Source organism: Podarcis erhardii, assembly GCF_964252035.2.
Source record: "Podarcis erhardii genome assembly, chromosome: 9".
Taxonomy (NCBI): Eukaryota; Metazoa; Chordata; class Lepidosauria; order Squamata; family Lacertidae; genus Podarcis; species Podarcis erhardii.
In genome coordinates this window covers 25,174,474-25,202,366 of record NC_138512.1, presented here as the reverse complement: position 1 = coordinate 25,202,366, position 27,893 = coordinate 25,174,474, and the positions used below count along the sequence as shown (strand labels likewise).

Genomic DNA, 27,893 nt, shown 5'->3' with positions numbered 1-27,893 from the left:
TCCCAGCTAGGGAAGAAGGGGTGAGTGAAGATCTACATCAGGAACAAGGGGGGGGGATAAAGATCTACATCGGAATCTGCTGCCCTGTGGATCCTGCCCACTGAGGCAGTCACCTCACCTTGCCTCATGAGTGGGCCGGCCCTGCCCATCTTTTTAAACCAATGGCCTTGAGAGCTGTAGACAACAAGAACTACAGGTTGGGAAATTTGTACCTTTCTTCTCAGTCGTGCAGCATTTGTCAGCTCCCCATTGTGAGCTACAGCAATCTTCCCATGCAGAGTTTCCACAACAAATGGTTGACAGTTATCCAAGACAGAGACTCCAGAGGTAGAGTATCTTGTGTGGCCAATTCCAAGATTTGAAATGTACAGCTTCTTCAGACTGTCTTCGCTGAACACATGATTAACCAGACCCATCCCCTGTAAAACAAGAATGGGAAATGATTACATGCTCTTAAAAGCAGTTTCCAATACTGCCCAGAATATTTTAGCAAGCTAAAATTAATCTACATGTGCACGCAAACACAAACAAGTTCCTGTCCCCAAACTTCCAGATTGAAGACGACTCGAAAACTTAAAACTGGCACAAAATGCAGCAGCCGGATTGCTGGCTGAGATTCCCTTCACATTTCGTATAAGCCCTGTATGAAAACAGCTGCATGGATTGCCGGTTCTTTCCCTGGCCCAATTCAAGGTGCTCATGTTCTTGTTTAAAGCCCTAAAAAGATTCAGGCCCCAAATGTCTGAAAGACCACCCCCTTTCCTACAGAACCTCTGGGATGCTAAGATCATAGGAGGTTACCCTCTTAGTTGTTCCACCACCCTCAGAAGCTTAGGGTGTGGCATTCTAGGAAAACACATTTTCCATGGCAGCCCCTAAGTTGTGGAACTCCCTTTTCACAGAGGTGCATCTAGCACAATACTGGGACACAGGTGGCGCTGTGCCACTGAGCCTCTTGGGCTTGCTGATCAGAAGCTTTTTAAGGCAGGGACAAAAGGTGAAGCTTTTTAAGGCAGGGACAAAGTAGAACTGAGAAAGTTGGCTACCCTACTTTATAGTTTCTACTTGTGAAAGCCACACCTTCTCTTAACTATATAAACAGTAAACAAGCTTCCCAGTTTACCTTGTGTAGTTTGAATGAATGGGCTGACTCGCCATCACTTGTCACAATCCCAGCACTCTCTTGGCCTCTAGGAGAAAAGCAAAAGCAGATGATGGTACCAAAATGGTATTTATATATTCACATTACCCAAGTGTGGATTCCTATGTAGCAAAAACAGCACCATCCACACACAATATGGAAGTATCAAAATGCCTAGACAACATACTTGTATGCAAACAGATAACCATAAGGGGGGGGGGGGAATCCTACAGCAAGAGAAACCCCATCCTCCTGAATTTCACCTTCCCTCATCAACCACCAAATCCAGGTACAAGGCTCTGGTTCCAGAAAGGAAGTACAATATGGGGGTGGAGACACAAAGAAACACAAAATCTTACAAACAAGTTCAGTGTGATAGCGGATACGTAATATGCTTTTGTTTTGTTTTTAATTTGTATTTGTTTCTGGAGACACCAATACACTTTCTTGTCTATATTGCACTGCACTGTATTGTGCTTTTCTAAGGATGAAGAAGTGTGGCATTTCTAAAAAGGAATTGCAGGGCTGTGAACATAGGCGTAGCCAGGGGTTTTGTTAGGCAGGGTAGGCCTTTTGTTGGGGGGGGGGCAGAACCTCAGTTAGCTATGTATTTTTTTTATTTTTATTGATGGGGGGGACAGCTGCCCCCCCTTTGGCTATGCCCATGGCTTTGAAGGTTTTACTTCCCAAGGTGTACCCACATTTTTAGTCCTAGTCTTCCCTTCTGGGAAGGTTCTGCAGGATTTTGAGACAACTGGAACACCCTGCCAAACCTGTTTGCCAGATGTGAGAGCGGAACGTACCATAGGCAGTGGTCCCTCTTTTTAGACAGCCCTTCCTTGGGCTCTTCAAAAAAGTAAAATAAAAATATTTTCTCTCCAGACTGTAGCTCAGCAATGGGGAACCTGTGGCCCTCCAGATGTCACACAACTATAGTGGGGTTGCCATACGTCTGAAAATTTCCCAGACATATCTGGAATGCTGCAGTCGGCAGTGGCGTCTGGGCAGAAAATCTGCAAAATGTCCAGTAAAATCTGTACACATGGCAGCCCATGTTGGCAATGTCATTCTTTGCTGATTATCCATAAAATTTCTGTCCGGATTTTCACTGTTTGGAATATGGCAACCCTAGACTATAGTTCCTATCATTCCTTGCCACTGGTCACACTGGCTGCAGCCGGTGGAAACTGGAGCCCAACCAATATCGGGACTCGATTTTCCCCACCCCTGTTGTAGCTCAGTCAGCTGGTCATTTACCGAGGCCATAAAGGCTGCCAAATCCACCAAACATTGAAAGCACCTAGCTTCCACAAAAGGATTGTGGGAACCAAGCAGAGGGCCTTCTTGGTAGTGGCACCCGCCCTGTGGAATGCCCTCAGACCAGATGTCAAGGAAACAAACAACTACCTGTACCTTACTTTTAGAAGACATCTGAAGGCAGCCCTGTTTAGGGAAGTTTTTAATGTTTGGTGTTTTGTTGTGTTTTTAATATCCTGTTGGAAGCTGCCCAGAGTGGCTGGGGAGGCCCGGCCAGATGGGCAGGGTATAAGTAATTAATAATAATAATAATAATAATAATAATAATAATAATAATAATAGTTGTTGTTGTTGTTGTTGTTGTTGTTGTTACCTGCATTCATTGACTTTTTCACTGTCTGACAACAAGGCATCCCCTTCATTACCAGTGGTGACTCAAGATGTTTTGCTCCCTGGAACACTGTCCAAATCCCCCATCCCAGGTAGGGACACCATGTTAAATATTGCAAGAAGGCCATTTAGGCAACAATTCCTGTCTTCATCTATCACCCCACTCTTCAAGGTATAGCCTGAAGCAGGTCACTCTCTTGCTAGACTTACGTGTACAACCCAACAGGAAATGATTTCACCCATCACAAACCCACAGTGCCAGGTTTGCGAAAGCACAAAGAATCTTAAGGGGGGATGGAATCCTAAGGCAGTGAGCTGTTCCCCTACACAGGGTGCCAAGCGAAAGGGGAGCAAAATTGAGACAATTCATAATTGAGAAGATCCATTTTGGGGCGCCAAATTTTGGCCTTGCTCAGGGTGCCAGCTTATCAAAGATTACCCAAGTGTGTCCCTAGAAACCTTTGTGCATTTGCAAGAACATAAAATATACATGTACCCTTCTCAGGAACAGATGAGAAGATTTGGAAACAACAAACCATACCATAGCAATATCACCTATAATCAGTATCTGCAACATGCAACTGGCTCTACAGGTATTGAAGCATCTTTTAAATTGCTCACGTGTGCATGTTGACAATTAAGTGGGAGAAAACAAACCTACTGCAAAATACTGTATCTACATGGAGCAACGGTGACAGGAATGTATAAAAATAAAATGAAGAGCTGTTTAAAGTAGTTTTAATTATATACAACCAACATTTATGGGCTGGATATAGGCATAACCATAGCTAGAGTAGGTCTGTGGAAATTCATGAAACTCAGGTTAGTCATGATCAGCTTAAGTTCCACTGATTTTAATGGGTCAACTCTAAGTGTGACTAAGTCTGAATTCAATACAATATGTATTTTTTATTTTGTTATTTTTAAGAAAAACCAAAGCTTTTATTTGGAAAAGACAAATCTACTTTTCTGGACAATAAAAAAGTCTAATATAGTTTCTCCGAGACTAATTTGTTCTTATTTTTTTGGTTGCTCATTTTTGTGCATTGTTGGTAAACTCAAATAAATGTCACCCACATGAAATTATTATCAATACAGAGGTACCTCGGGTTAAGTACTTAATTCGTTCTGGAGGTCCATTCTTAAGCTGAAACTGTTCTTAACCTGAAGCACCACTTTAGCTAATGGGGCCTCCTCCTGCTGCTACACCACCGGAGCACGATTTCTGTTCTCATCCTGAAGCAAAGTTCTTAACCCGAGGTACTATTTCTGGGTTAGCGGAGTCTGTAACCTGAAGCGTATGTAACCCGAGCTACCACTGTACCTTTAAATCTTCAAAATATAAACTACAACCATTCTGTTTGCTACAAATCACAAAATGCCTAAACATGTGGATACAGAATTTACTTAAACTGCCAAATTTGCAGTTAGACTACATCAATCCACTGTACGTAGAAACATGCCAAATTGTGAATCACAGGCTTATGGCAACGATCCTAATATACTTGAACATACTTTGAAATCAAAGGCACTTACTTGCTAGTAAGTATTACAGCACGAGGGTCCAAACCTATTGCAATTCAGTCTGCAGCATATATTTAGAGTCTCAATTTTCATTTTAAAGCACTGCGCACAACAAGGGTTAAAGAATGCATTTTGTCAAGCAGAAAACAGCTTATTCTGAGTGCCAATTATTAACATACTTTGTAATCATTTGTGCCTGAGCTGCTTTATTTTCCTGCCTCTAATACAGAACCTGCTTATTTGGCAGTTTCTCAAGTTACTCCCCTCAGGCAGCTTGAGCCAGTAAAACTAGATCCTTTCATCTCTGTGGAGCTTACTGACAACCAGCCGTCTGGTTTCCTAGGAAACAAAATCTTGGCTAGAAATAGTGAATCATTTCCAGGTCACTTTCAACATGGAGAGTGGAGCAGGAAGGCACTGGACTGAGGAGGAGGTTAAAGCCTTGTTAAGCGTCTGGTCAGAAAAAAACATCAGAAAGCAACTCCATGGAACACTAAGGAATAAAGGAATATTTATTTACATTGCTAAAAGGCTACAGGAGCTGGGGATCTGCAGAGACTGGAAACAATGTCGTGCAAAGTATAAAAACCTGAAATATGAATATAGGACAGTTAAATATGCCCACAACTCAGGAGATGCTACAAAGACCATGAAGTTTTTCCACGAATTGGATGCCATATTGCAACACGAACCTGTCACACAGTTAACAGAGGAAGAAAACATCAGGTGTTCAGCAAATGACATCATAAATGCCACCAGGGAGAACAATGAAGGTAAAAAAAAAATATGAAAATCGTTTCTGTATTATCTTTACCTGAAATAAATTAAGAGGCTGCTAGGGTTCAATCCCCACTTTGCACCACAGATGGCACAGTTGGAAGAACAAACTGACTTAATGCACTCTCTCCTTATCTGTGTGTATGTATGTGTGAAAGGGGGGCGGGGAGGGCGGTTCTGCTCACCAGCTTTTCTATAAATACATAAGCCTGATGGTAGTTAAACCAGCTGCTGGAGCTAGCTAGACTCATGAGGCCTTTGCTGTAAAGGAAAGCAAAAACCTCAGAGCAGGGGCTTCCAAACTTCTATTGCTTTTTAATTGGGATTTATCTGTCACTGTTCATATAATAATATATACATTTTTTGCAGCTATCTAGCTCATACCAAAGGGAAATAATAATTGTGGAACGAGCTGTGCTATTGAAATAGAATTTAAAATGCTGCATAGATGCATTTATGCTCAGGTGGAATGAAAACAAAAGGGCCAAGGTCGAAAGACACATATTTGTAGTGATGGAAAGAGGATGTCCCTTTTTGAAGTAGCAGTTAATGAATATTCCTTTGGATAAATATATATACAGTAGAGAGAGAGAGTCTCTTTCCTTTTCACAGTGATAATAAAAATAGCTGTAATCTTCAGAACAGCTCCTCCTATTAACTTGTTCAGCTGTGAATATCTGTGCCATGTCTGTCGCTCCTCTGTATGTCCCTTTCGGAGCTTGTAGCTCTAAAAAGTGGCTTAAAACGCTTTAAATAATAGCAGTAAGTAATATGCATTGCAAGGCAGCTTAATATTATATGTTTTCCAGAGGCCTGTATGATGATATGTGATATATTTTGCTTGTCCCTTGAAATCAGAGAATTAAAATTGGAAAGGCCAAACGTTGCAAATACAATCTGCAATACGAAAGTATGTTTATTATATATAAAAAAGGAAATTTGTATGTAGTTGAGAGACTGGCGGTTCTACAGGAGAGGGTTAATGGGCCTCTCCTGTTTAATGCTTAAAGTTGGTCAAACCTGCTGGCCAGGTCTGGCCAGGCACATCCTTTGTTATGTAAATAACAAGAGATGCGTTGCCGTGGAAACTAAATAGTTAGACAATTGCTCCTTGAACGTTTGGAATAGGTAAAGATTGGGGGGGGCAGACCTCCTTCCCAACTAATAATCAGATAATTCAGGTGTCTGTGTGAGAAGACTGCAGTTTAGACAGAAAAAGAGACAGATAGCCAGTTTTAGGCTTACAGGGTGATTTCAGTCTCCTGGAATTCTGATGTCTGAGCAGCAGTATTTTAAAGCACTATCTTATCTTTTTAAGTCCAATCACTGATAGCAGTAAGGCCAGAAACGCCCCCCCAAATGCTCTGCAACGCATATTTATATTAAATGCAAAAAGGACAAACTCACTACAATGACTTTAAAAAACAAATTTTAAATAATCTTAAATTTTGCAAGGGGGGCATGTGTGACGCAAGAATTGCCCACCCCAAAGAGAGCCAACATCCACTGAAAATACATAAACAACAACAATAAATATGGACAATGAGCATCTGTCCTAGCTAACTCTTATCAGGGTTTTTTTTCTAGCTTGAAATACAGCACCAACATCTTCCTGTTCTGCTTTCACAGGCACATTTTAATCACTGTACGAAACATTATTTTGTGATGATAATGAAGAAAACACTGGCCTCCCCGCACTCTAAAAGGATTATAACTATATATCATATTCACAGAGATTTAATGGAAAATAAACAGGAATTAAACCCTCACCAACTTATTGATATCCCTTTTTTATCCAATTAATAATGATAATAATATTTTCCCACTGACCCTCTAAGAAGCTATGGGCAACTTGCATTTTATTGGCACAACAGTCTTGTTAGGGAGGTTACTCTGAGATATGGTGACTGTTATAAAATCAGTTAATGACCTTGTTGCCTCCCCCATTTTAAGTCCCACAGTCTAGTCAACAGGCAGCGAGTTGTTGTACTCCACATAGATTCTACCACGGGGTGCAAGTGGGGAGGGGAAACAAGGGGAAATTCCTGTCTGCTACCACAGCAATTTAGATGAACATGGCCAGTTATCTTTGAAAACCAGCCATCAGGTTGCTTTCTATTTTAGTCTCTTCATACATTGTAATTTCCTACATGTTGCATGTAGGAAGTGTGCAGCGAAATAAACACAGGGCTGCATTCACACACAACACTGAGCCATAGTTTAATGCTACATGGATTAGAACATATTTGAATAATTAAATTATTACTTTCATATTTAATAAATTTGTTGCAATGCATAAATATTGTGGGGAAAATAGAAGACTGGATCTTTCTTCTAGCTTTTTCATTACTGAAGTACCAGTACGTGGGAAGTAAGAGTATCAGTCTTGGCTAACAATGAATTGTGCTGTAGTTTTTATTTCCTTTTAAAACGTGATACAACTTGCTTTGCTTACATGTGTTTCCCGTACCACAGAAATCGATGTCCCGTAACTGCATGGATATTAACAAACATATATATATATATATATATATATATATATATATATATGCTTTCGTAGATTTTCACGGGTACAGGAATGCAGGTTTTGGTGTCCTCGGGTGTCTTCCCGTGTAAAAGTTGGGGTGTCTAGGCGACGTTTCGACGAGGTCTCACTCGTCATCTTCATATATATATATATATATATATATATATATATATATATATATGTTTTAGCTGTTCTTATTTTATCTGTAAGCCGTCTTGAGTCTGGGTCAGGGAAAAAGGCAGAGTATAAATAACTATACAATAGCAACAACAACCACTGCTACTGTTGCTGCTGCTACTACTAACAGCACCACCACTCCAGATTCAATCCTATACAGTGGTACCTCGGGTTAAGAACTTAATTTGTTCTGGAGGTCCGTTCTTAACCTGAAACTGTTCTTAACCTGAAGCACCACTTTAGCTAATGGGGCCTCCCGCTACCACTGCACCGCCGGAGCACGATTTCTGTTCTCATGCTGAAGCAAAGTTCTTAACCCGAGGTACTATTTCTGGGTTAGCAGAGTCTGTAACCTGAAGCGTATGTAACCTGAAGCATCTGTAACCCGAGGTACCACTGTAATCACTTCCCAACTAGTAAGCCCCCACTGGTATTGTACTGCAAAAAATAAAAATGCACAGATGCTAAATAGCTTTTCATTAGATGAAGATTGTGTGATCTTGTCCTTTCCTGGCCTACATCATTAAATTGCTATGTAGAAAATACTGGCTGGGATCTAACACTTGGATAAGGCCCCATCTCAGGAGCAGAGTTCTGCTCAAGATTCTTTGGATTATAACCACACCATCTACTTACTATCTAACTATCTATCTATCTATCTATCTATCATCTATCTATCTATCTATCTATCTATCTATCTATCTATATCTAATGACCCTTTATTTCTGCCTCTTCTTCTTCTTTCAGTTTTACATTTTAAAATGCTGTGTTATGTTAGGGTAAGTTTTGCTGTAACTATTATTTGAAATTAATATATTCAAGGTACTAGCCTGGCTGAGGATATCTGATGACTGTGAATCTATGTTGTAGCTTCAATAGGAAGTTTGCATTAGAAATATCTATAGCAAGTCATAATTCATATGATAATATCTTTGTTGCCTTTCCTATGGATAACAATTCTTTTTTCTCCCCCCCCCCCATCCCAGGTGAAGTTGCAGTTACGCTGGAAGAGGAGGAAGATCCTCCTGCAAATCCACTACTTTTTATGTCCCACTGCAGGCCCATTCAACTAGGTAACAAAGGATGGCAAACGAGAGACAGCAAATTCTCTGTTTCTCATACTCGTTAAGAATGGAATATTATTGTGTCAGAGGGACAAAAGAAATAAGTTGGAAAAGTTAGGGCATTCAGGGATGGTTTCTTATTGCACAGTTTCTGTGGTGTTTGCTTTAATGTCTACATAAAACACAAGAAAACAAAATAATAATAATAATAATAATAATAATAATAATAATAATAATAATAAATTATTTTATTTCTGTCCCGCCCTCCCCGACCGAAGCTGGGCTCAGGGCAGCTAACAATACTAAAACAGTGCAACATTATAAAAATTAATTAAAATCAAAATTGATGGCAACCATAAACTAAAGTTTTGTAAAGATTGCCAAGGAGGGAGTCAGGCTGCGCCCTGACCAAAGGCCTGGTGGAACAGCTCTGTCTTGCAGGCCCTGCGGAAAGATGTCAAGTCCTGCAGGGTCCCTGGCTCTAGTTGAGGCCAGCCTAACCTCTCTGTAGCCTGGGACCTTCAAGATGTTTTTATTTGAAGACCGTAAGTTCCTCTGTGGGGCATACCAGGAGAGGCGGTCCCGTAGGTACGAGGGTCCTAGGCCGTATAGGGCTTTGAAGGTTAAAACCAGCACCTTAAACCTGATCCTGTACTCCACCGGGAGCCAGTGCAGCTGGTATAGCACCGGATGAATGTGATCTCGCAGCGAAGATCCCGTAAATTATTTATTTTATGCAACAATTCGGTTCTTGATTGGAAACAAGAACATGGTTTGAAGGCAGAGGAAGTAGAAACTCAACTCAACGTGCAGTTCATGGGCACTGATATAAGGCTATGAAATAAAATTGTCAAACTCTTCTGTTTCATCAGCTGAGATTCAGAGAGGACTATGTGTGAGTGTGCAAGTGCTTCTGTGTGCACAAGCATAAGGGGTGTGTGTGTGTCTATTTTTCATTGTTTCAGGAAAAAACCTCTTAAGGGAGCTGCTGCAAAGGTTTTCTGACTTTTCCAGGGCTCTTCAAGAGCCATCTGGTAGAAGGCTTCTGTTGAAGCAGAAGTCAATCTAGTGTGTTTTTGGAACAAACTATGAAATAGGAATCAGACTATAAATGGTGCTTTCAGGTGCATATCAAATGATAGAAGGAGTAAATTTATTTCTTATGTACTGTGGGTGGTATTCCACCAACAAGTCCTTGTCAGCACAATAATTTCTGCTTGTGCAGTGAGACTTCTCCCCTCCCCTCCCTACATATGCCACACACCCACTCCTCAAATCTGTTCCATAGGGTTGAAGGAACCCCTAGAATGGATTTCGGAGGAGAACTTTCCACAGCATACCCTTGTGCTGCCAGAATGATTGCCTTAGCATTGCACTAAGTTCCACTTAAAATGTTTTGGAAAGTTGTTTGCGTGCTATGAATTTGGACATCACATAAGATATCTTAACCAAATTTTGAATTATGTTCCTGAAGTGAAGGAGCAGGTCTTCACCTATGTTTGGATACAATTGGACATCATTTTGAATTAGGGTAGTGCTCTGAATCTTTCAAAATGGTAGTGATTGTTACCACTGATTTCTAAACTGCACTGATCTTTCGCACTTTATATTATATATATATTATATTATATTATATTCTAAAACCATGACCCCCACAGAAGAATGAGAGTACCACTGATAATCTGGTGCCATCATACCCTCCAACATTTCCCTGTTTAAAATAGGCACGTTCCATCCCATATTGATAATTTTACTATTTATATCCCACACATCTTATTGGGTCGCCCCACCACTCGAGGCAGCTTCCAACATATATAAAAACATAATAAAACTTCCCTATACAGGATTCCCTTCAGATGGCTCGGGGGTTGGGTAACTCAATAACCCGCCAACATTTCTCCAGTGAAAGTAGGGACATCCTAAGGAAATACGGGACATTCCGGGATCAAATCAGAAACTGGGACGGCTTCTCTAAATCAGGGACGTCCCTAGAAAATAGGGACGCTTGGAGGGTCTGCGCCATTATCTCAGATTCTGTTTCTGCAGTCAGTACAGCTTTGCTCTGATAATGTATGTAATGTTGGCTTTTGTTAAATCAGAGAACTTATATGTCAGAGTTTTCCAAACTTTGCTGGCCTTCTGTTTTTGGACTACAATTCCCATCATACCTAACAACTGGTCCTGCTAGCTAGGGATGATGGGAGCTGTAGTCCAACAACAGCTGGACAGCCAAGTTTGGGAAACCCTGTTATATGCTAAACCAATTTGTTTTCTACCTTGAATTTATTTTTATAACAGTGCCCAGAAGTAAAACTCACTGAGCCTTACTCCCAGGTAAGTGGGTATAAGACTGCAGCCTAAATGTGCACAGGAATTAAAAAGTTCACCAAAACAATTTTTTCTCTCTCTCTCCTCCCACCCTTTATTTTACCTTATCCTGTCCCCATCCCACTCAATGCAGGTAACACATATCTGAGTCTCTCCCCTATTCTGCCTGATGCAGGTAACCCAACCCCAATACTAGATGCGACCAGAAGTCTGCCATACATTCCATCTGTAGCAAATGAAGGAGGAAAACACTGGACTATTAATGAAGTTAGAGCTCTAATACGTGTCTGGTCAGATAAAAGCATCCAGCAACAACTCGAGGGAACGGTGAGAAACAAAAGAATATTTGAACATGTTGCTGCTAGACTCCAAAAATTTGGAATCGACAGGGACTGGAAGCAGTGCAGGACAAAATATAAAAATCTAAAGCATGAATATAAAAGTGTAAAAAATGCCCAATATTCAGGCAACACAAGCAAAAGTATGAAGTTTTTCAGAGAGCTGGATGCTATTCTGGGCCACAGCAATGCAGATAAAACAAGCAGATCGGATAATGATGACAGCGAGAAGCCTATAGAATGGGTAGAAACTAAAACAGAAAAGAATTTCAGAGGTAAGAGTTCTAAGCCATCAAAATTAGTTTTATCAGTTTTGCACTAGTAAATATATATACATATGAAAGTTTATATATGAAAGTGTGTTTAATTCAAAGTACAAAGTACAAATAAATTAAAACTAATAATTAAAAGGTCAAAGAAGATAACAAAACAAAACCGTAAGTACAAAAAATAAGAAGGAATGTGAACTGTGATGAGGTTTGCCTAGTGCCCTAAAGAGGATATTCCATTACAAGATCTGAATAGAAATACAAAACTACTGTTTATGATAACTCCAAATGTCAGAAAGCGCAATGATATGCTGATAAGGTAGAATTTGTACTCTTAAAATGGTCTCTAGTGGATTGTATGGAAACACAAGTATTGTTGGGGTGGGGGTGGAGCCTTGGGCCACTGCTACCAAACTACATTGTACCCCCATTTCCTCGCCACCCAGTCCTGAGTAAGTTGTGGCTCACTGACATGAATGCAGCCAGCCAGTTGGTTTTTCTGTCTGAAACTGACAAAAACTCTGTGTGTGGAGGATGTTTGAGTGTGTGAAGCACCTGGGAATATTTAAATATCTTTAATTCCCTTTTTAAAAATGGAGATGCCAGAGGTCATTTGCTGGAAACACATTTACAATGTACTGATAAGGCAATGAAAAACACAAGTATTTACAGTATAAATAGTTAGCTACAGTTCTGTGCTTCCTGAACTCCACGTAATACATTTGCAAGAGCATATGATTCAACTGAGAGACAAAACCTTATTTATCAGAATGGCTTGGAGGCCAAAGTAGAGATAAATAGTTATACTTTACGTAGTATTAAGCTAGCAGGGACTAGAAGGGGAACAATAGAGGTTTGTCTAATAGAAAGTCCCATCCCTTGTTATCTTTGCTTCTTTCATTCTTTTCCTCACTCCGATGTATCTAATTCATTTAAATGTAGTTGCAAGGACCTTACGGACAAGAGTCCTGGTTTTGTTTAAGTTGCTTTGCAGAATTAAGCCACATGGTTGGTGCTACATAAAACTGGATAACTCACTTTTGATTTTCTGGGGGCCATCTAGAAAATGCCTAAGCATCTTACTATTTTTTATTTTATTTAAAAAGCTGTTTCCTTAGAATAATTGCAGTAAGACTCCTTATAATAATTTCACAACCTAATGTCATAACCTGTAACATTTCACTCAGAATTACATGGAGACACAGGTGCGGAAGATTCTGTTAGTAGTATGTCAGGAGATCTGCCGCTCACAGACACAAGGAAAGTGAAAGACCCAGGTAAACAAAGAGATACTGTTTATGAATCCCTCGATTAAAATACAAGTAAAATATAACTGCAGTAGGATGTCAGCATTTGCATAACTATCTCTTTTTGTGCGTCTAGTGCTCCACAGTGCAGTAGACAGAACTAATTATCTAAATGGAGATTTGGAAGAGCCCATTACCACACATGTGAAGGAAGACATAAAAGAAGAAGTTACTGACTTAGGTGAGCAGCATTCAGTTACAATCTACTAAACAACAACAGAAGGTTAAATGTGAGGATGTAAGGTGACAATTTAAAACTGTGAGCCAAGCCCAAGCTTATTCAATGGCCAACAATAAAGGTGGGCAAGGAGGAGACCTGTACAAATCCCACCCGATAGAGTCATAGAATTGTAGGGCCGGAAGGGACCACTAGAGGCATCTAGTCCAACCACTCTGCAATGCAGGAATCTTTTTGCCCAACATGGGGCTTGAACCCACAACCTTGAGGATAAGAGTCTCATTCTTAGCTATCCTGATGGGGATACTTTGTCCATAGCAGAAACAAAGACTTCATGGAGGTCAAGTGATGAAAAACCTAAAGAGCAATCTTTTGCATGTAAAGGTTGCCTGTAACAATAAGCCAGGTTTGATGGCTTATCTTGGTTTATTGTTAATGAGCATCATGCTCATGCATGCAGCCTGATCGCTTAACACTTTGCTCATCCCCTGTGTGAACAAACCATGAAGCTGAAATTACACATGGCTTGTTAGGCTCTCTGAACCTGGATCCCTGGTTTGGCTCACTAGGCTTAAATCAAGGTTTCCAGATGGCTTATGATCCTGGCTTGTTTGGAACACCAGGATCACTGGCTCAGATGCCAAAACAAGACATGCTTTAAATGTGGCTTCCTTGTATCTCCCACTCACGTCAGGGGAAGGGCAAAGTGAGAGCAACTAGGCTGGTTGCATCTCACACTGCTCAGTCACAGTAAATCACGGTAAGTCAGGCTTTTCATTACCTTTGAACGTGGCATAAATCATTAGATGTTCTCCTATGGTTCTAAACACTACCTTTCAAACAGTCACAAGTTGCCTTATGTATCATGTCCAATTTGAGTTTGCATCCCCACTCTCACTCCCCCTTCCCCACACTGTTTGTAATTCTGCCCAGGGTAGAGATGTAAAACTTTGAAGCCACCTGGGGCGGGAAGAGAGAAACCAGACGGGGAGAGAGAATCCAATCAGAATGCATGCAATAGGCATATCAACCCTAAATTTTATTTACTACTCTTAAGATCATGCATCCTAGCTGGCAATGAGCACTCAGTAGAATGCTACTGTTTATTATGGTTATGAAGTCTATCTCTTTAGTTCGTATTTGACCAATAATTGCCAGTCAGTGCCTGACCAACACCAAAGATAAGTTAAGAGGCTACAGAAGGCCCTTGAGTGTTTATATTGGAGCATACAATATGTTTCCTGTCCCCCAAAACCTGGTTGCATTTCAAATTTTCCTACAAACACAGCAGGTTTCTGAGATACTTCTCCAAAAGAAAAAAAAAAGCATAGTTACTACACATAGTTTACTTAAACAGCCTCATGCTGGCACCAGCAGAGGGTGCCAAATTACTTTACCATAACAACCTATAAATCTGTATAACTGTCCCACTCTTCTAATGCAAGAGAAAAAACTATGGGCTTGCCTGTTTGCTCTGTGTGAAGGAACTTTAACTGATGACAGCAAAACTTGGCTACAATTTCAGAAATCCCATGTTGTCAGTGAGTAGGTAAGAAACCAATTTAAGCAATGCCTTTTAAACACATACCAAATTCAGCAATTATTTATCAAAGGTCTTATTTAGAAAAGGATTTGAGTAATTTCCTTTAGTGAAATGCTTATGGCTGCCAGTGATCTTTTCTTGCTCAATGTTTGACAGCATTATCTAACAGCCCGAGACCATGGCTTGGAGTTAGATAACGCAGTCACTGACCCCTCTGCACAGCCTTGGACATTTACCTCTTTGCTGGGTCAGCCTCTGCTGACGCAACTGACAAAATGATCCGTCGCATCCTATCTATCACAAGGGGAGCATCATCAAACAGCCAGAAACCAATTACATTAAAGGTCAGCATTCCACCCACTTCGCCGTGATGAAACGCCCACAGCATAGAGAAAGAGGCAAACAATTTGGAATAACTGCGATTGCGCTGCCAAAATGTCTTCCTTCAATTAATTATCTCATTAGAGCATTCTCAGTGTCATCAGTGCTATCAAAAGATGCAGGAGTATAGCTCTACAATATTGGAAGAATACTGTGTTTTTTCTGATGGTGACTCCAACCTGTTTCAGTCAACATAGGAGCCAACTCCTAGGGGCCAAGGGGTCCTCGGTTCCCCCCAATAAAAGACTTGAGGGGGCTACCCCCCGAAGTTTATGGGCACTGCCATTCAAATGATGTGTATGTCCTGTGTCAGGTGATCAATTTTTTTGTGGGACGGGGCTTACCCGCCCCCTTTTATTCAAGTTGACACCTCTGGCAGTCAATAAAATGATTTTCACAATCCATTTGGTTTCCGCCCCAGAAATGAAAGGCATAATAACACACTGGTCCATTTACTAAATTAATGTAATTCTGGGGACACAACCATTTCGATGATCAGGTTTGCTTAGCACAAAGCTGTGAGCATGAGGCTACTGCATTCCTCACCTGGTCCTCCTGCTGCTACCTGGCCATGAGTAAAATCATGGTTTGGCTCAGCATGACATGCAAACCAGGACTCTCTATGCACAACAACTTCACTTTGTGTGACTGTTAGAAATTAGCCAGGTGCATTTCGTGACTGGTGCAGGTTCAGTTGCGGAGATCTCTGGATACCAGGTTGGTGACAGACATCTCCACCAGGCTGCCTCCTCCAACTTCCTTAAGCAGGGAAGCAGAAGAGCTTATTTATGGCATTTATATCCCACCTTTTCCTCCAAGGGGTATATGGTTCGCCCCCCCTCCTCAGTTAATCCCTACAACGACCCTATGAGGTAAATTAAGATGTTGTGACTGGCCCAAGGTCACGCAGTGAGTTTCATGACTGAGTGGGAATTTGAACCCTGTTCTCTCATATCCTAGTCCAACACTTTAACCACCACACCACCCTGGCTTCCTAGAATACTTCTGCTATGGGGAAGCTATATAAATTAAGCAGGTACATAAGTATAGGGAAAGCAAAATGTCACTTAGAGAAGGATCTGAAATATTCCCTTTGAAGCTTGAATTTGTTTTATTCCAGATTGTTTTATTTGATGTTTTAATGTGTTGTAAACTGCTTTGAGGTTGTTTTTTATAGTAGCATAGAAAGTGAACAAATAACAACAGCAACAATAACAACAACAAACATAACGGGGGGGGGGAATGACACCTAGACATTCTGTTGTGACAACTGTCACCCAGGTTTAAGGTGCCATTAGGCAATTAGCTTATGTATCTGAGTTTCCAACACTTCTTTGGAAGATCCCCATATGTCATCATCACAAAGCCAAATTCCCCCCTCCCCTCCCACCTTGACACCAAACTATTAAGGAAACTGGAAACTCTGTGTACATATCCCATACCCATGCGCAGTCCACTACCTGCAGGTGAGCCATGAGTGAGAACTGGACAGGCTATATGGGAGACGACCCTATGTCTTCCAGTCTCCAGTCTGGCACACTGATTGCATGCTGATGCTGAGAGGGTAAATGCGCACTAAGGCCATATTGAGACCCCATCACATGCAGGCATTAGTCCCACGTGGAAAGGTTATGTCTAATGTGCTATACAAAAGTACCTAGAAATCTCATATGCTATCCTGGACCCAATAATTATAAGTAAATACATTTCTAAAGTTTACTTTGAATTTGCACAGAAATCCCGGAAGATGACGATTCCATCCACAGTACTCCCGAAGGTACAGAGCTCACACACATAAAGCAAGAGCCGATTGACGTAGGTAAGTCTACCATTTGCCACGTGAACTTGTAAACTACTCCATCCTCATTTCAGAACAGAGGTTTAAAAGATAGGCAGCTTTAACTATTTAGCTTTTTTATATGTATAACTCAGTGTGCTTCTCATGCAACACTAAACTGTGGTTCAGCGGTATGTGGATGAACCTCAGCAAATCGCCCTTCCTTATCTTCGTTCCAAATCGTCAGGAGGATTTCTGCTGAGTTTTCTTTCAGTTTCAAAAAATCTTGGCTTAGCACTATGTGTGAACCAGTAACCCTGGTTTACAGTGGGCCACACCCACTTCAGCCATGTGACTCTGGGAGCACTGGTCAAGAGCAAATGCGGCCCTTGGGACAAAAATGGTGAGCCACTCCTGGGCTAAAGGAACAAAGAATGGGCGTTTGCAAACTTCACACCTATGATCAAGACTATTTCTAAGTCTTAGCTGTCTGTGACAATTCTGTTCATGACCTCAGGGAATTTCTGAAGTGAACTTCCAGGGGAAATCAAGACTGAGAGACCTTAAATATGGTCATGCAAGACACCTTAATCTTCAACCCCAAGTACACTTACTAAAGGAGTCAGAGGTACCTTGGGTTACAAACTTTGCTAACCCAGAAGTAGTACCTCGGGTTGCGAACTTTGCCCCAGGATGAGAACAGAAACCACGGCGCAGTGACAGCGGGAGGCCCCGTTAGTGAAAGCACGCCTCAGGTTAAGAACCATTTCGAGTTAAGAATGGACCTCTGGAACAAATTATGTTTGTAACCCGAGGTACCACTGTACAGTTACGTGCTGGGCCTCCGCACAACATAGGTGAAAACCGCTTAAGTGGAGAACCAGAGTTGAAGCTCTGGGACCAGCTGGAGTTTGGAGGTCACATGAGCAGTGGTGGTTGTGCTCCCCTGAGCTTCAGCTGCTAGGTTGAGAGGCTGAGTAGCTCTCAGGGCTCTTTGGGGATTCCTCCGCCTTCACTGAAATCCTCTTTGGGCTCTGGGGAGGGTCTCTTAGTGAGCCACAAGGACTCTCCAGCTCTCTCCCATTTCCTGGTATTTATTTATTTATTGGCACCGCAGGTATATGTGGTCACAAACAAGCCAATTGCCCGTAAGTGGGAGGATGCCTGTACATGCCATCAACTTTACTTCCACACAAACATGCACAGAAATGCATGCTGGATTAGGGATCTACAATACAGCACTCTGCTATCTATATTTATTGTCTCTCGACCCCTTAAATCCAGGAACTGATGTAGGGTGAAAGGACCGCAAAGACAAATTTGGTGTTTTTAGGGACAACCAAATAAGCAATGTGTACAGATCACATAAATACTATGGTGAAATACCACATTAAAATAGCTCAGTGAAGGAAACATTGGACTCAATGCAGCCTTGCTTCCATAGAGGGAACACAACATCTGTGCAAGTTGAAAGAAGGAATCACATCACATGAGTGCAATGAAATATTCCACACAGTAGTAAAGATAATGCAAATGATAAAGTATCATGTGAACTGATTCCCTTTCTGCAGAATGCCTGCTCTGTTTTGGACATGTACACTCCATCTGAGGAAATTAGCCGCATGAAATCAGCAGCACACAAATCCCTTTGCCCAAAGAAATGATAAGTAGTAGTTCAAAAAAAGGGTAAATACTGAGTACTTCAGAACAAGCCAAGTATCCCCCCCACCCCCGTTCTGGGCTCTAAAACTGAAGGCTAAACAAAATCTTACAAAGCAAACATGGGGCCCAGACCTGTATTTCATTCATAGTGCAAACATGTAGGCTGGGCTGAAGGATTTGCAAAGGAGAGTCAGCAGGCTTCACCAATTCTTTTCTGCAAATGCCTTCCCCTGGTGCAGTCTGTCATACCTCCCACCACCTTGGTCCTGAAACCAAAAGCATTTCATGGAGAAAGCCTTCCCTAGGGTGGGAGATATTTGAAGCTCTTCCTCTTTGCAGTCCTCCCCCCTATAAGTGGCCCACAATCTACAATTATTTTCAGAAAAGAGGTGGTCAGGACCATATATTTGCCAACATGATCTCTAATGGTCTTGACTTGGAGAGCGTGGTATGAAGGCACACAGTGCAGCAAGGCCAGGGAACTGCAAGTGTGGGAAAATAAGTGCCACTTCTACTGTGCCATATGAAGAGTGTGGAGCAAAATCTGTGAGAGGACCGAGATATTTGGAACTCACACATCTCTCCACCCAGGCAAGAGCCCCAAGCCCCTTCTCATATTACAAAAGAGACCTGTTCTACCCATGCACCAAAATGAAGTGGGAAATGAGGTAGCAGAGATCTGAGGTTCCCAAATACAGTGGTACCTCAGGTTAAGAACTTAATTCGTTCTGGAGGTCTGTTCTTAACCTGAAGCACCACTTTAGCTAATGGGGCATGCCGCTGCTGCCACACTGCCAGAGCACGATTTCTGTTCTCATCCTGAAGCAAAGTTCTTAACCTGAGGTACTGTTTCTGGGTTAGCAGAGTCTGTAACCTGAGGCGTATGTAACCTGAAGCGTATGTAACCCGAGGTACCAATGTAGATGGATCCCTAGTTCCTGAATGCTTCTGTGCTGAGTGGCCACGAGACTTAATTTATACAGGCCCAGATTACACCCAACGCGTAGCGAACAAGCTGTCTGTCACAAGTACAAACTGCTGTTTTAAACACTTCCCAAGCCACTTAGGAAGGTTTATGGAGGACTGTAAAGTTATATTCATGTCCACCATACATACACATGGTGTAATCTAGAACAAAATTGAAAGTACTGTCCATGCCTGGGTGATTATATGAACAAATCCTTAATAAAAATAATAAAATAATAATAATAATAATTATTATTATTATTATTATTTCTACCCCGCCCATCTGGCTGGGTTTCCCCAGCTACTCTGGGCAGCTTCCAACAGGTGATTAAAAATACATTAAAACATCAGTCATTAAAAACTTCCCTAAACAGGGCTGCCTTCAGATGTCATCTAAATGTCATATAGTTCTTTAATTCTTTGACATCCGATGGGAGGGCATTCCACAGAGCGGAGGCCACTACCGAGAAGGCCCTCTGCTTGGTTCCCTGTAACTTTGCTTCTCCCTGTAACGCCTAACTTGTGACTATTTCTGTGCATGCCTTCCTCTGTCCTGATTTCAGAAGTTATGAAGCAGTATAACTGAAGCTGCATATATCATATGCCAAAAGCATCTGAATTTGGTTATGCAATCTAAAAGGCTTATGTAAATGTTACACAATTTACATGTTTTGTTCCAAATTGCAACGTTTGCATTTGAAATTCTGGCAAGTAGCGGAAGAGAAAACATATTAATATTAAAAACAGCAACACACACACTCTAAACAACCCCCCCCCAAATATTACCCCAACCCAAGTCCATTGAGCAGCCTCCGCTTTTGTGACTGGGGTCAGTCAAGGCCCTGCCCTGCCCTCCCAGGCCAGGTGGGGATAAGGCCTGCAAGGCAGGGAGCAGGTCTTTCAGGACTCACAGCCAATATTGTTTTGTTTGGGATAGTTTTAACAGGGAAACAATATTTTCATTTACTTTATACATTAACAGTGTCATTCTGCTCATGAAAGGAACCCCCCAGTTGTTTCCACAGTTCCTGTGTACTTGGGAGTAGACGAAAATAAGATGTTTCTATTCAGACAGATTAATGTGAACTCAGATGTGAGTTGAATGAAAAGTGGGTTTTCTAGCCTTCCCCCAAATACTGGTGTGTTGTTGTTTTTTATATTCAGCTACTCTGAGAAGTAGAAGCTTCAAACAAAAAGTCATCAAGACACCATTCAGAGGCTTTTTGAATGTTTTAGCCAAGGCAATTAATTGGACTCTGGTGCTTTGAAGTATCCTACACTTGAGTAGCTCAACTTGAAAGACAGATTTCTCCTCCTAAGGGACAAACCATACATCATGTGCCAGAAACCCTTTTGGACATCTATACTGAAATCAAGCATACACTGTATCATACAAAGAGCATAATAACAGAGCTTGTTATAATCAGATCAGAAATGTAGGCAAATTTGGAAAATAATGACCCTCTAAAAGGGTAAGACAAGGTATCTGTTTAAGGCTGCAGATCTCTGTACACTGAACGGAGAGCAAATCCAGTTGAATCCAGCAGGAGTTGTTTCCCAGTAAGCATGCATAGATTGGATTGGGCTGCACAAAACTCTTAGGTTAGATTCAGACCAGATTAGTAATAGTAATGCTTTGTGATTTTTAAGAAAGCAGCTGTTTACCAAATGAAATATGAAATTTTGTTACAAGACAACAAAGCCACATGGGCAGGGTATTATTATTATTATTATTATTATTATTATTATTATTAAATATTACAAGTGAAAGGGATGCAAAGGAAGAGTGAAGGCTGCCATGGAGCTACAAATTAAGCCTGACCATGACAGTCCAGGCTATAGCTCCACTCACACACAACTGTTGTGGACATTATTTGCGGCTCTGCCCAGTTGTAGGAACCTCACTGGCTTTTTGCAATGCAGCCTTTTGTAGGATGCCAGGCCTACAGCTGGGCCACTTGGCAGCCCTCTGTCTAGCTTATGATGCTATTTGCCAAAGGCTGCAAGGTGGAGAAATTATTTTTGAAATAACAGGTTGTGCCTACATATGATAGTACCTACAAACTTTGCATGTTCAGGTCAACATTTTGAAAAGAAGGTGGGGAAAGTTATGGAGAGAATCAAAAGGAGGCATGCTTACCATTCCTGTCTTTTTCTGAAACTGCTCATCCTGCTCAATAATATTAATGTAGAAGTGTGGGAAACCCAGCTTCAAATTTTATTTTGATTATTGCTGTTTTAACTGCAATTCTAGATGTAGATTGATGAGAAAGGCCCAATAACAGAAGCTATGCTTCATTTTTAAATTTTTTTTTGTCTTTTTAAAAATAGATGATGATTCTATCAGTACAACCTCAGAGGACACACCTGGGTTTTCAATGTGTAAACAGAGAACAGGGGCAGGTAAGTGACTGGTCCTTTGCTTTGGGTTGAGGGGCAGCGGGAGGAGGAGGCTGTCAAGACCCTCCTTCGTGGATTCTGGTCCCTGGTCTTATGCCTCTACACATTCCTAGTTCTCAGTATTGTACATTCGTAACAGACAAAATTGTTGCAACATTCAGTGTTAACATGCATGTTTCCCAATGCAGAATCTGAATTTTTTTCAAATAGGATTCTAGATTCCTGGGCAGTTTATAATTCTGCTGCTGCCCTGAAACACACTCAACTCTAGTCATTATCATGATTAGGGAATATCTATAAAGTCACATTTAATCCCGTCCCCCCTGTTACATTATATTACATGTCTGAAGGAGCTTTCTGAGACACGAAGACCACAGTTCTAGACACACTTCCCTGAGACTTAAGTCTCGCTCAACTTGACAAAGCTTAATTGCTTCTGAATAACTGGAAAGTTACAATACTTAACACACATGTAGAGAGTAAACCCCACTGAACAAAGTGAGATTTACTTTTGAGTAAACATGGCTAGGGTTGTACTGGCAGCCTTGGATACAAGCTTTGATTCTTTTGGGGTTCCCCACCCCTGCAAAGTAGAGTATGTCAATGAGCAAGAGAAGTACTTATAGCTGTGGCTGCACATCCCCTTAATTCTTCCCAGTTTCTCCTTTGTGAACCAACTCTTAGGAACCATGTTAAGGCGGATGCTCGGATTCTGAAAACCTGGCCATATGCTATGGTTGGACAATTGGTTCACCACCAAAATGCACTCCAGCCTTCTATGCCCCTCTCGCATATGGATAGCCAAAGTCAGAAGCAGCATGTTCAATACGGAAAGATTTCTGTACCAAAGTACTGTAATACAGTATGCCAAACAAGATACAATATTCTACAGCACACTCAGAAAGCAAGTTTACTCTTCCCATTTGGATCTTTCCTGCGTTGATACAACGATGGATCTAATTCAGAACATTTCCTGTTACCTTTAAAGTGTTTCCCAAATGTGGGTCTCCAGCTGTTTTTGGACTCCAACTCCCATCATCCTAAGCTAGCAAGACAAGTGGTCAGGGGTGATAGGAAATGTAGTTCAAAAATAGCTGGAGACCCAAGTTTGGGAAACACTGCTTTAAAACAAGGGTAGAGAACCTGTGGCTCTCTAAATGCAGTTGGACTCCAACTCCCATCAGCCCCAATGGTTAGGGATAATGGGAGCTGTAGTCCAATATCTGAAGGACCACAGGTACTTTACCTCTGCTTTAAAAAGGAAAAATAAAGTTGTGGTTGTTTTAGTTTCCGAATATTAATCTATTATTGGTTATTTTATTTTGAACTTTCAGACCATCAAATGTCCTTAAACGAAGCACAGAATCACTTTAGAGTTATTACGATTAATGACACAGGAGCAGGAAAGCACTGGTGTGACAATGAAGTCAAAGCTCTGATAAATATTTGGTCCGATGAGGAGATACAGCAAATGCTTGAAGGAGCAACAAGGAATAAAGAAATATTTGAGGAGATTGCCAGAAGGCTAATGAAGGTTGGAATAGACAGAGACTGGAAGCAGTGCCGCACAAAATACAAAAACTTAAAATATGAGTATCGTGCGTTGCAAAAAGAAAACGACCAGGTTGGCAATGCAAGAAAGAGGATGAGGTTTTACGATGAAATCGACTGCATTTTGAGAAGCCAGCCCTCAGGTAAGCATATCTGCAGAACTGATAAAACTAATTTTAGGTGAAGACGCCGAGGACATAACTAACTAAAGCAGCAATGTGTAAAAGTTCGTTTGAATATTATATGCCTCATACAAGTTAATATTACAGGAAGGTGACAGTAAGTTGTAGTTCAATGACCAATACAGAAGAATGAGAGCATGGTTATATAGCCTACAAACAGACCATTAATCATTTTACTAAGCAGCTGGCAGAGGAAGAGTAGATCAGAGGGACAGGCTTCCCTTTCTCCACACCCAGCATGGAAACCAAATGGAATTGGGAAAGAGAAATCCTGATATCTGTTCTTTCTCAATCAACCCACTCACGGAATGGAATTACTTATTGCCTGTAGCTACCAGATAAGCTGAATTAATCTTGCTCACCACTTTACTCAAATCTTGGGTTAAGCTGGAAGTCTGATTAGCACTAACTCCAGTGCCTGGGTTCGCTGTGATTACATTATCTAGGGGTATTGTGTTTGTCTGAACCAGCCCATTCTTTGTAAGAATAAAGCTACAAACAAGTAAAGCTGGAGTTTAGGCATGTGGTTGTGGTTCAGCATTAGCAGACTGGAGCACAAAGTGAGAGATCCACCTTCCCCACTGCAGGTTTTCTGTATAGATGGAAAAGATTCAGGCCCTCCCTCAAGTTCACTGGCATATTAAGAAAAAACTTGTAGGAAGAGAGACCCACCTCACTTTACACTGAGAATCTGTCTGGCTACATTTTGAACTTGGGCCAACAGTTGTTGTTGTTTAGTCGTTTAGTCGTGTCCGACTCTTCGAGACCCCATGGACCAGAGCACGCCAGGCACTTCTGTCTTCCACTGCCTCCCGAAGTTTGGTCAGACTCATGTTTGTAGCTTCGAAGACACTATCCAACCATCTTGTCCTCTGTCGTCCCCTTCTCCTTGTGCCCTCCATCTTTCCCAACATCAGGGTCTTTTCCAGGGAGTCTTCTCTTCTCATGAGGTGGCCAAAGTATTGGAGCCTCAGCTTCACGATCTGTCCTTCCAGTGACCACTCAGGGCTGATTTCCTTAAGAATGGATAGGTTTGATCTTCTTGCAGTCCATGGGACTCTCAAGAGTCTCCTCCAGCACCATAATTCAAAAGAATCAATTCTTCGGCGATCTGCCTTCTTTATGGTCCAGCTCTCACTTCCATACATCACTACTGGGAAGACCATAGCTTTTACTATACGGGCCAACAGTATTACATATAAATAAGAATGGTATTCATTTTGCCATTATACTAATAAAAACTGATGTCCCAGCCTGCTTCTTCCTTAGGGCTTCAAGTTGTCTTCTTCGAGCTAACACTTTAGCTATGTGTTTATTATTAGGATCCATCTTTCTTAACATTTTGTCACAGAACACTTCTTGTCTTTTTAAAGAGACAGCCACAGAAGTTACCACAGACACAGCGCTACTGAGCGTCAAAAGAAAAGCCTCTCAAGATGGTAAGAATTTATTTGCATTGTTACACTATTTTGAAGGGTAGACTGATGACACAAATTCACAAGAGAATAAATCTCTAATGCGTTCATTTTCATCTGTGTCAAGTGCTTTGTGCACACTAAACCTAAAGAGAACAAACATCTGGATAGGAAAAAAGGATGGATAAAGAAATCTGCCTTTTGTGTGTACAGGTTGCAAAGGATGCTATTGTGCGTGCAGGTAAGCTACCTGACAAACATAGCTATGGATTCATGAGGCTGAATTGTAATCACATGCAACCCTATCCAAACCAGCCCACATCATTCCTGCAGAATACAAAAGATGGTGCACATGCTCCTCTGCCTTCCACAGCAAATGTAAACGCTTATCTTCATATGCTGTCTAGAGCCACTGTATACACTGGTTCATGCCCAAGAAAGTGCCAGGCTTGCACACTCCCTCTTCCCCACCTTACACAGCCGGGTCCATAATGTTAAGACATGAGTCTTCAAATAAAGTCAGCAGAAATCTACCTCTTTGCTGCATTGGGAGGAAATGCATTGGGTGTAATGTGTGAGCCCAGTACTTTGCTTGGACTCATTGGTACTCATGCACATAGCACGAAAAACCATGATTTAGCATTACAGTGGTACGTCGGGTTAAGTACTTAATTCGTTCCGGAGGTCCGTTCTTAACCTGAAACTGTTCTCAACCTGAAGCACCACTTTAGCTAATGGGGCCTCCTGTTGACGCTGTGCCGCCGCTGCACAATTTCTGTTTTCATCCTGAAGCAAAGTTCTTAACCCGAGGTAATATTTCTGGGTTAGTGGAGTCTGTAACCTGAAGCGTATGTAACCCGAGGTACCACTGTACATGCAAACGCAGCCATGAAGCTATATAAGCAGCAGTGATTTACATCAATGATGCAACTAACTTAACAAGCAAGCTCAAAAAGACAATGGCATACCAACATAAAATCCCAAAGTTTGCAGAAGTACAAAATATATATTTATTTTTTAAAAAGAAAAAACATAACCCCAACATAACCTAAGGAGAACTGAGCATGTTCATGGCCACAGATTTCTGGCCAGTGGGGGGAAGAAACAGATAACTAGGGAGAAGGGGAATGGAAGGGCTATGGCTGGCAGGCACTTTGTACATGAGCAGTCCACACGGCAACCTTTCGTTGAAGATCCCACTCACAAAAGTATCCCATGTACCTACCTCTATGAGCTCCTTTGAGGAATGGCAGGATACAATTGTGATAAATAAATGTTACTGTTCACCCTCTAGCAAGTTTAACAAATACATCATTCCATTGGTCCTCATGACTTGACTATTGACGCATGCTAGATTCAAATGAGTTAATCTCTTCAATTCAAATTGTCACTAATCTCTTAAATTGCTTTTTTCCCTTTTATAGACCCCTCACCCATTCAGTTTAAGAAAAGTGTTTCTGATAACTTAACAATCCAGTCGCAAAGTGTGTCTGACAGCATGCATACTGTAATCAAGAGCCGAAGGATGCTTCTAGAGAGATTTTACAAGCAGGAAGAAATGCAAGATACCAGCAGAACACAGATGAATAGCAGCATCCCTGCAGTGAAACAGGTTGGTTTAATTCCCCCCCCCCCCAAAAAAAAGATAAACATGTTTGTTAAAAGAAAGTTGCAAACCTCTCTAAGCAGTTTACTAGAAACATTAGCGTTGCAAATAGCAAACAGTTGAAAACAAGAAAAACATTTAAAGAACATGCCAAAAAGAATGCAGCGAAGCTATCTCCCTGATGTCAATAGCCAGGGAGCAGCGAATATAGGTGCTACTACACTAAAAGAATGATAATAATAATTTATTATTAAGTACGGAAGAAGTATTATGTGGCATTTGTAACAGTGCTGGGTCCACACATCAAAACCATTAAGTGGGCACGTATGATGTAAGGCAATCCTGCCAGTCAATTGGTCCCAAGCTGCTAGGGGAATTATATACCAATAGCTGAACTTGGCCCAGGAACAGATTTGCAGTGAGTGCAGATCTCTGAAGCAAGGGGAGCCCCACATAGGGTGCATTGCATTGATCAAATCTTTAAGTCACCAATGCTTGAACTGCTGTGGTCAAGTTCTCCTGATCCAGGAACAGTTCCAGCTTTTGCACAGCTGGTAAAAGATGCTTAGAAGTAAAGCGACTCTTGGTTGACAGCAATGAAAAGCTAGTAGCCCATGATCCAAAATCAAACACACACACACACCTGCTGCCAGATAAACAGTGAAATTATTGGCCAGATTAACAAACTTAATTGCATAGAAAATTAATAAAAATGAAGAAATCCCTGCTTTCTCCTGTAGTTTTTCCACAGAGTAGTAAATTGTGCTAGTCTGTTGTTTAAATAAGGAATTAACACAGAATCCTGGCAGAACCTTTCATGGATCAGAAAACACACACAAAAAAGCACATTTGACAAAGCCAGTTCAACTTCACACAGTCACTCGTGCCACAATAGTTTTGTAGTCTTTAAGCTGCCAGTGAACTGTTGGTTTTGCTGTTAATTACACAGGCTATCGCAACAAAACTGCTCTGTGCTTTGCATTCCTAAAATTTCAAATACTTTAGTTTGTCAGAAGCCCATGCACGTCTAAATTTGTTTCCAGCACCCCACTTTCCATTATATGCTATGAGACATCATCCTTTAGTAAAATTTTCCATACTACAGTAATTCAAAGGTCTCAGACTACAGTCTT

At 41.3% G+C, this 27,893-nt stretch overlaps 2 protein-coding genes across 4 annotated transcripts in view; one reads left to right on the top strand and one right to left on the bottom strand.

The window, feature by feature from the left end:
- The window catches only part of PPAT (phosphoribosyl pyrophosphate amidotransferase), a 46,450-nt gene that overhangs the window by 12,673 nt on the left and 5,884 nt on the right, over positions 1–27,893 (bottom strand). Inside the window, exons 2-3 of the mRNA XM_081875843.1 lie at positions 1,124–1,190; positions 213–419 (exon numbers count right to left, since the gene is read on the bottom strand). Of these exons, the coding sequence (XP_081731969.1) occupies positions 213–419; positions 1,124–1,190 (274 nt within the window). The remainder of the gene's footprint in view (positions 1–212; positions 420–1,123; positions 1,191–27,893) is intronic.
- LOC309349588 (uncharacterized protein) lies at positions 2,819–26,968 on the top strand. 3 transcript variants are annotated; one of them, XM_081875779.1, is made up of 10 exons: positions 2,819–5,085; positions 8,780–8,866; positions 11,361–11,798; positions 12,980–13,069; positions 13,176–13,280; positions 16,937–17,020; positions 21,938–22,009; positions 23,341–23,700; positions 25,113–25,178; positions 26,579–26,968. In XM_081875779.1, exons 1-10 carry the CDS (start codon positions 4,707–4,709, stop codon positions 26,881–26,883), a joined length of 1,986 nt encoding a protein of 661 aa, XP_081731905.1. In that variant the 5' UTR covers positions 2,819–4,706; the 3' UTR covers positions 26,884–26,968. The 3 variants fall into 3 exon arrangements, with proteins under 3 accessions (XP_081731905.1, XP_081731904.1, XP_081731906.1); XM_081875778.1 differs by having other exon boundaries at positions 11,319–11,798; XM_081875780.1 differs by lacking the exon at positions 2,819–5,085 and adding an exon at positions 6,274–6,376 and having other exon boundaries at positions 11,319–11,798.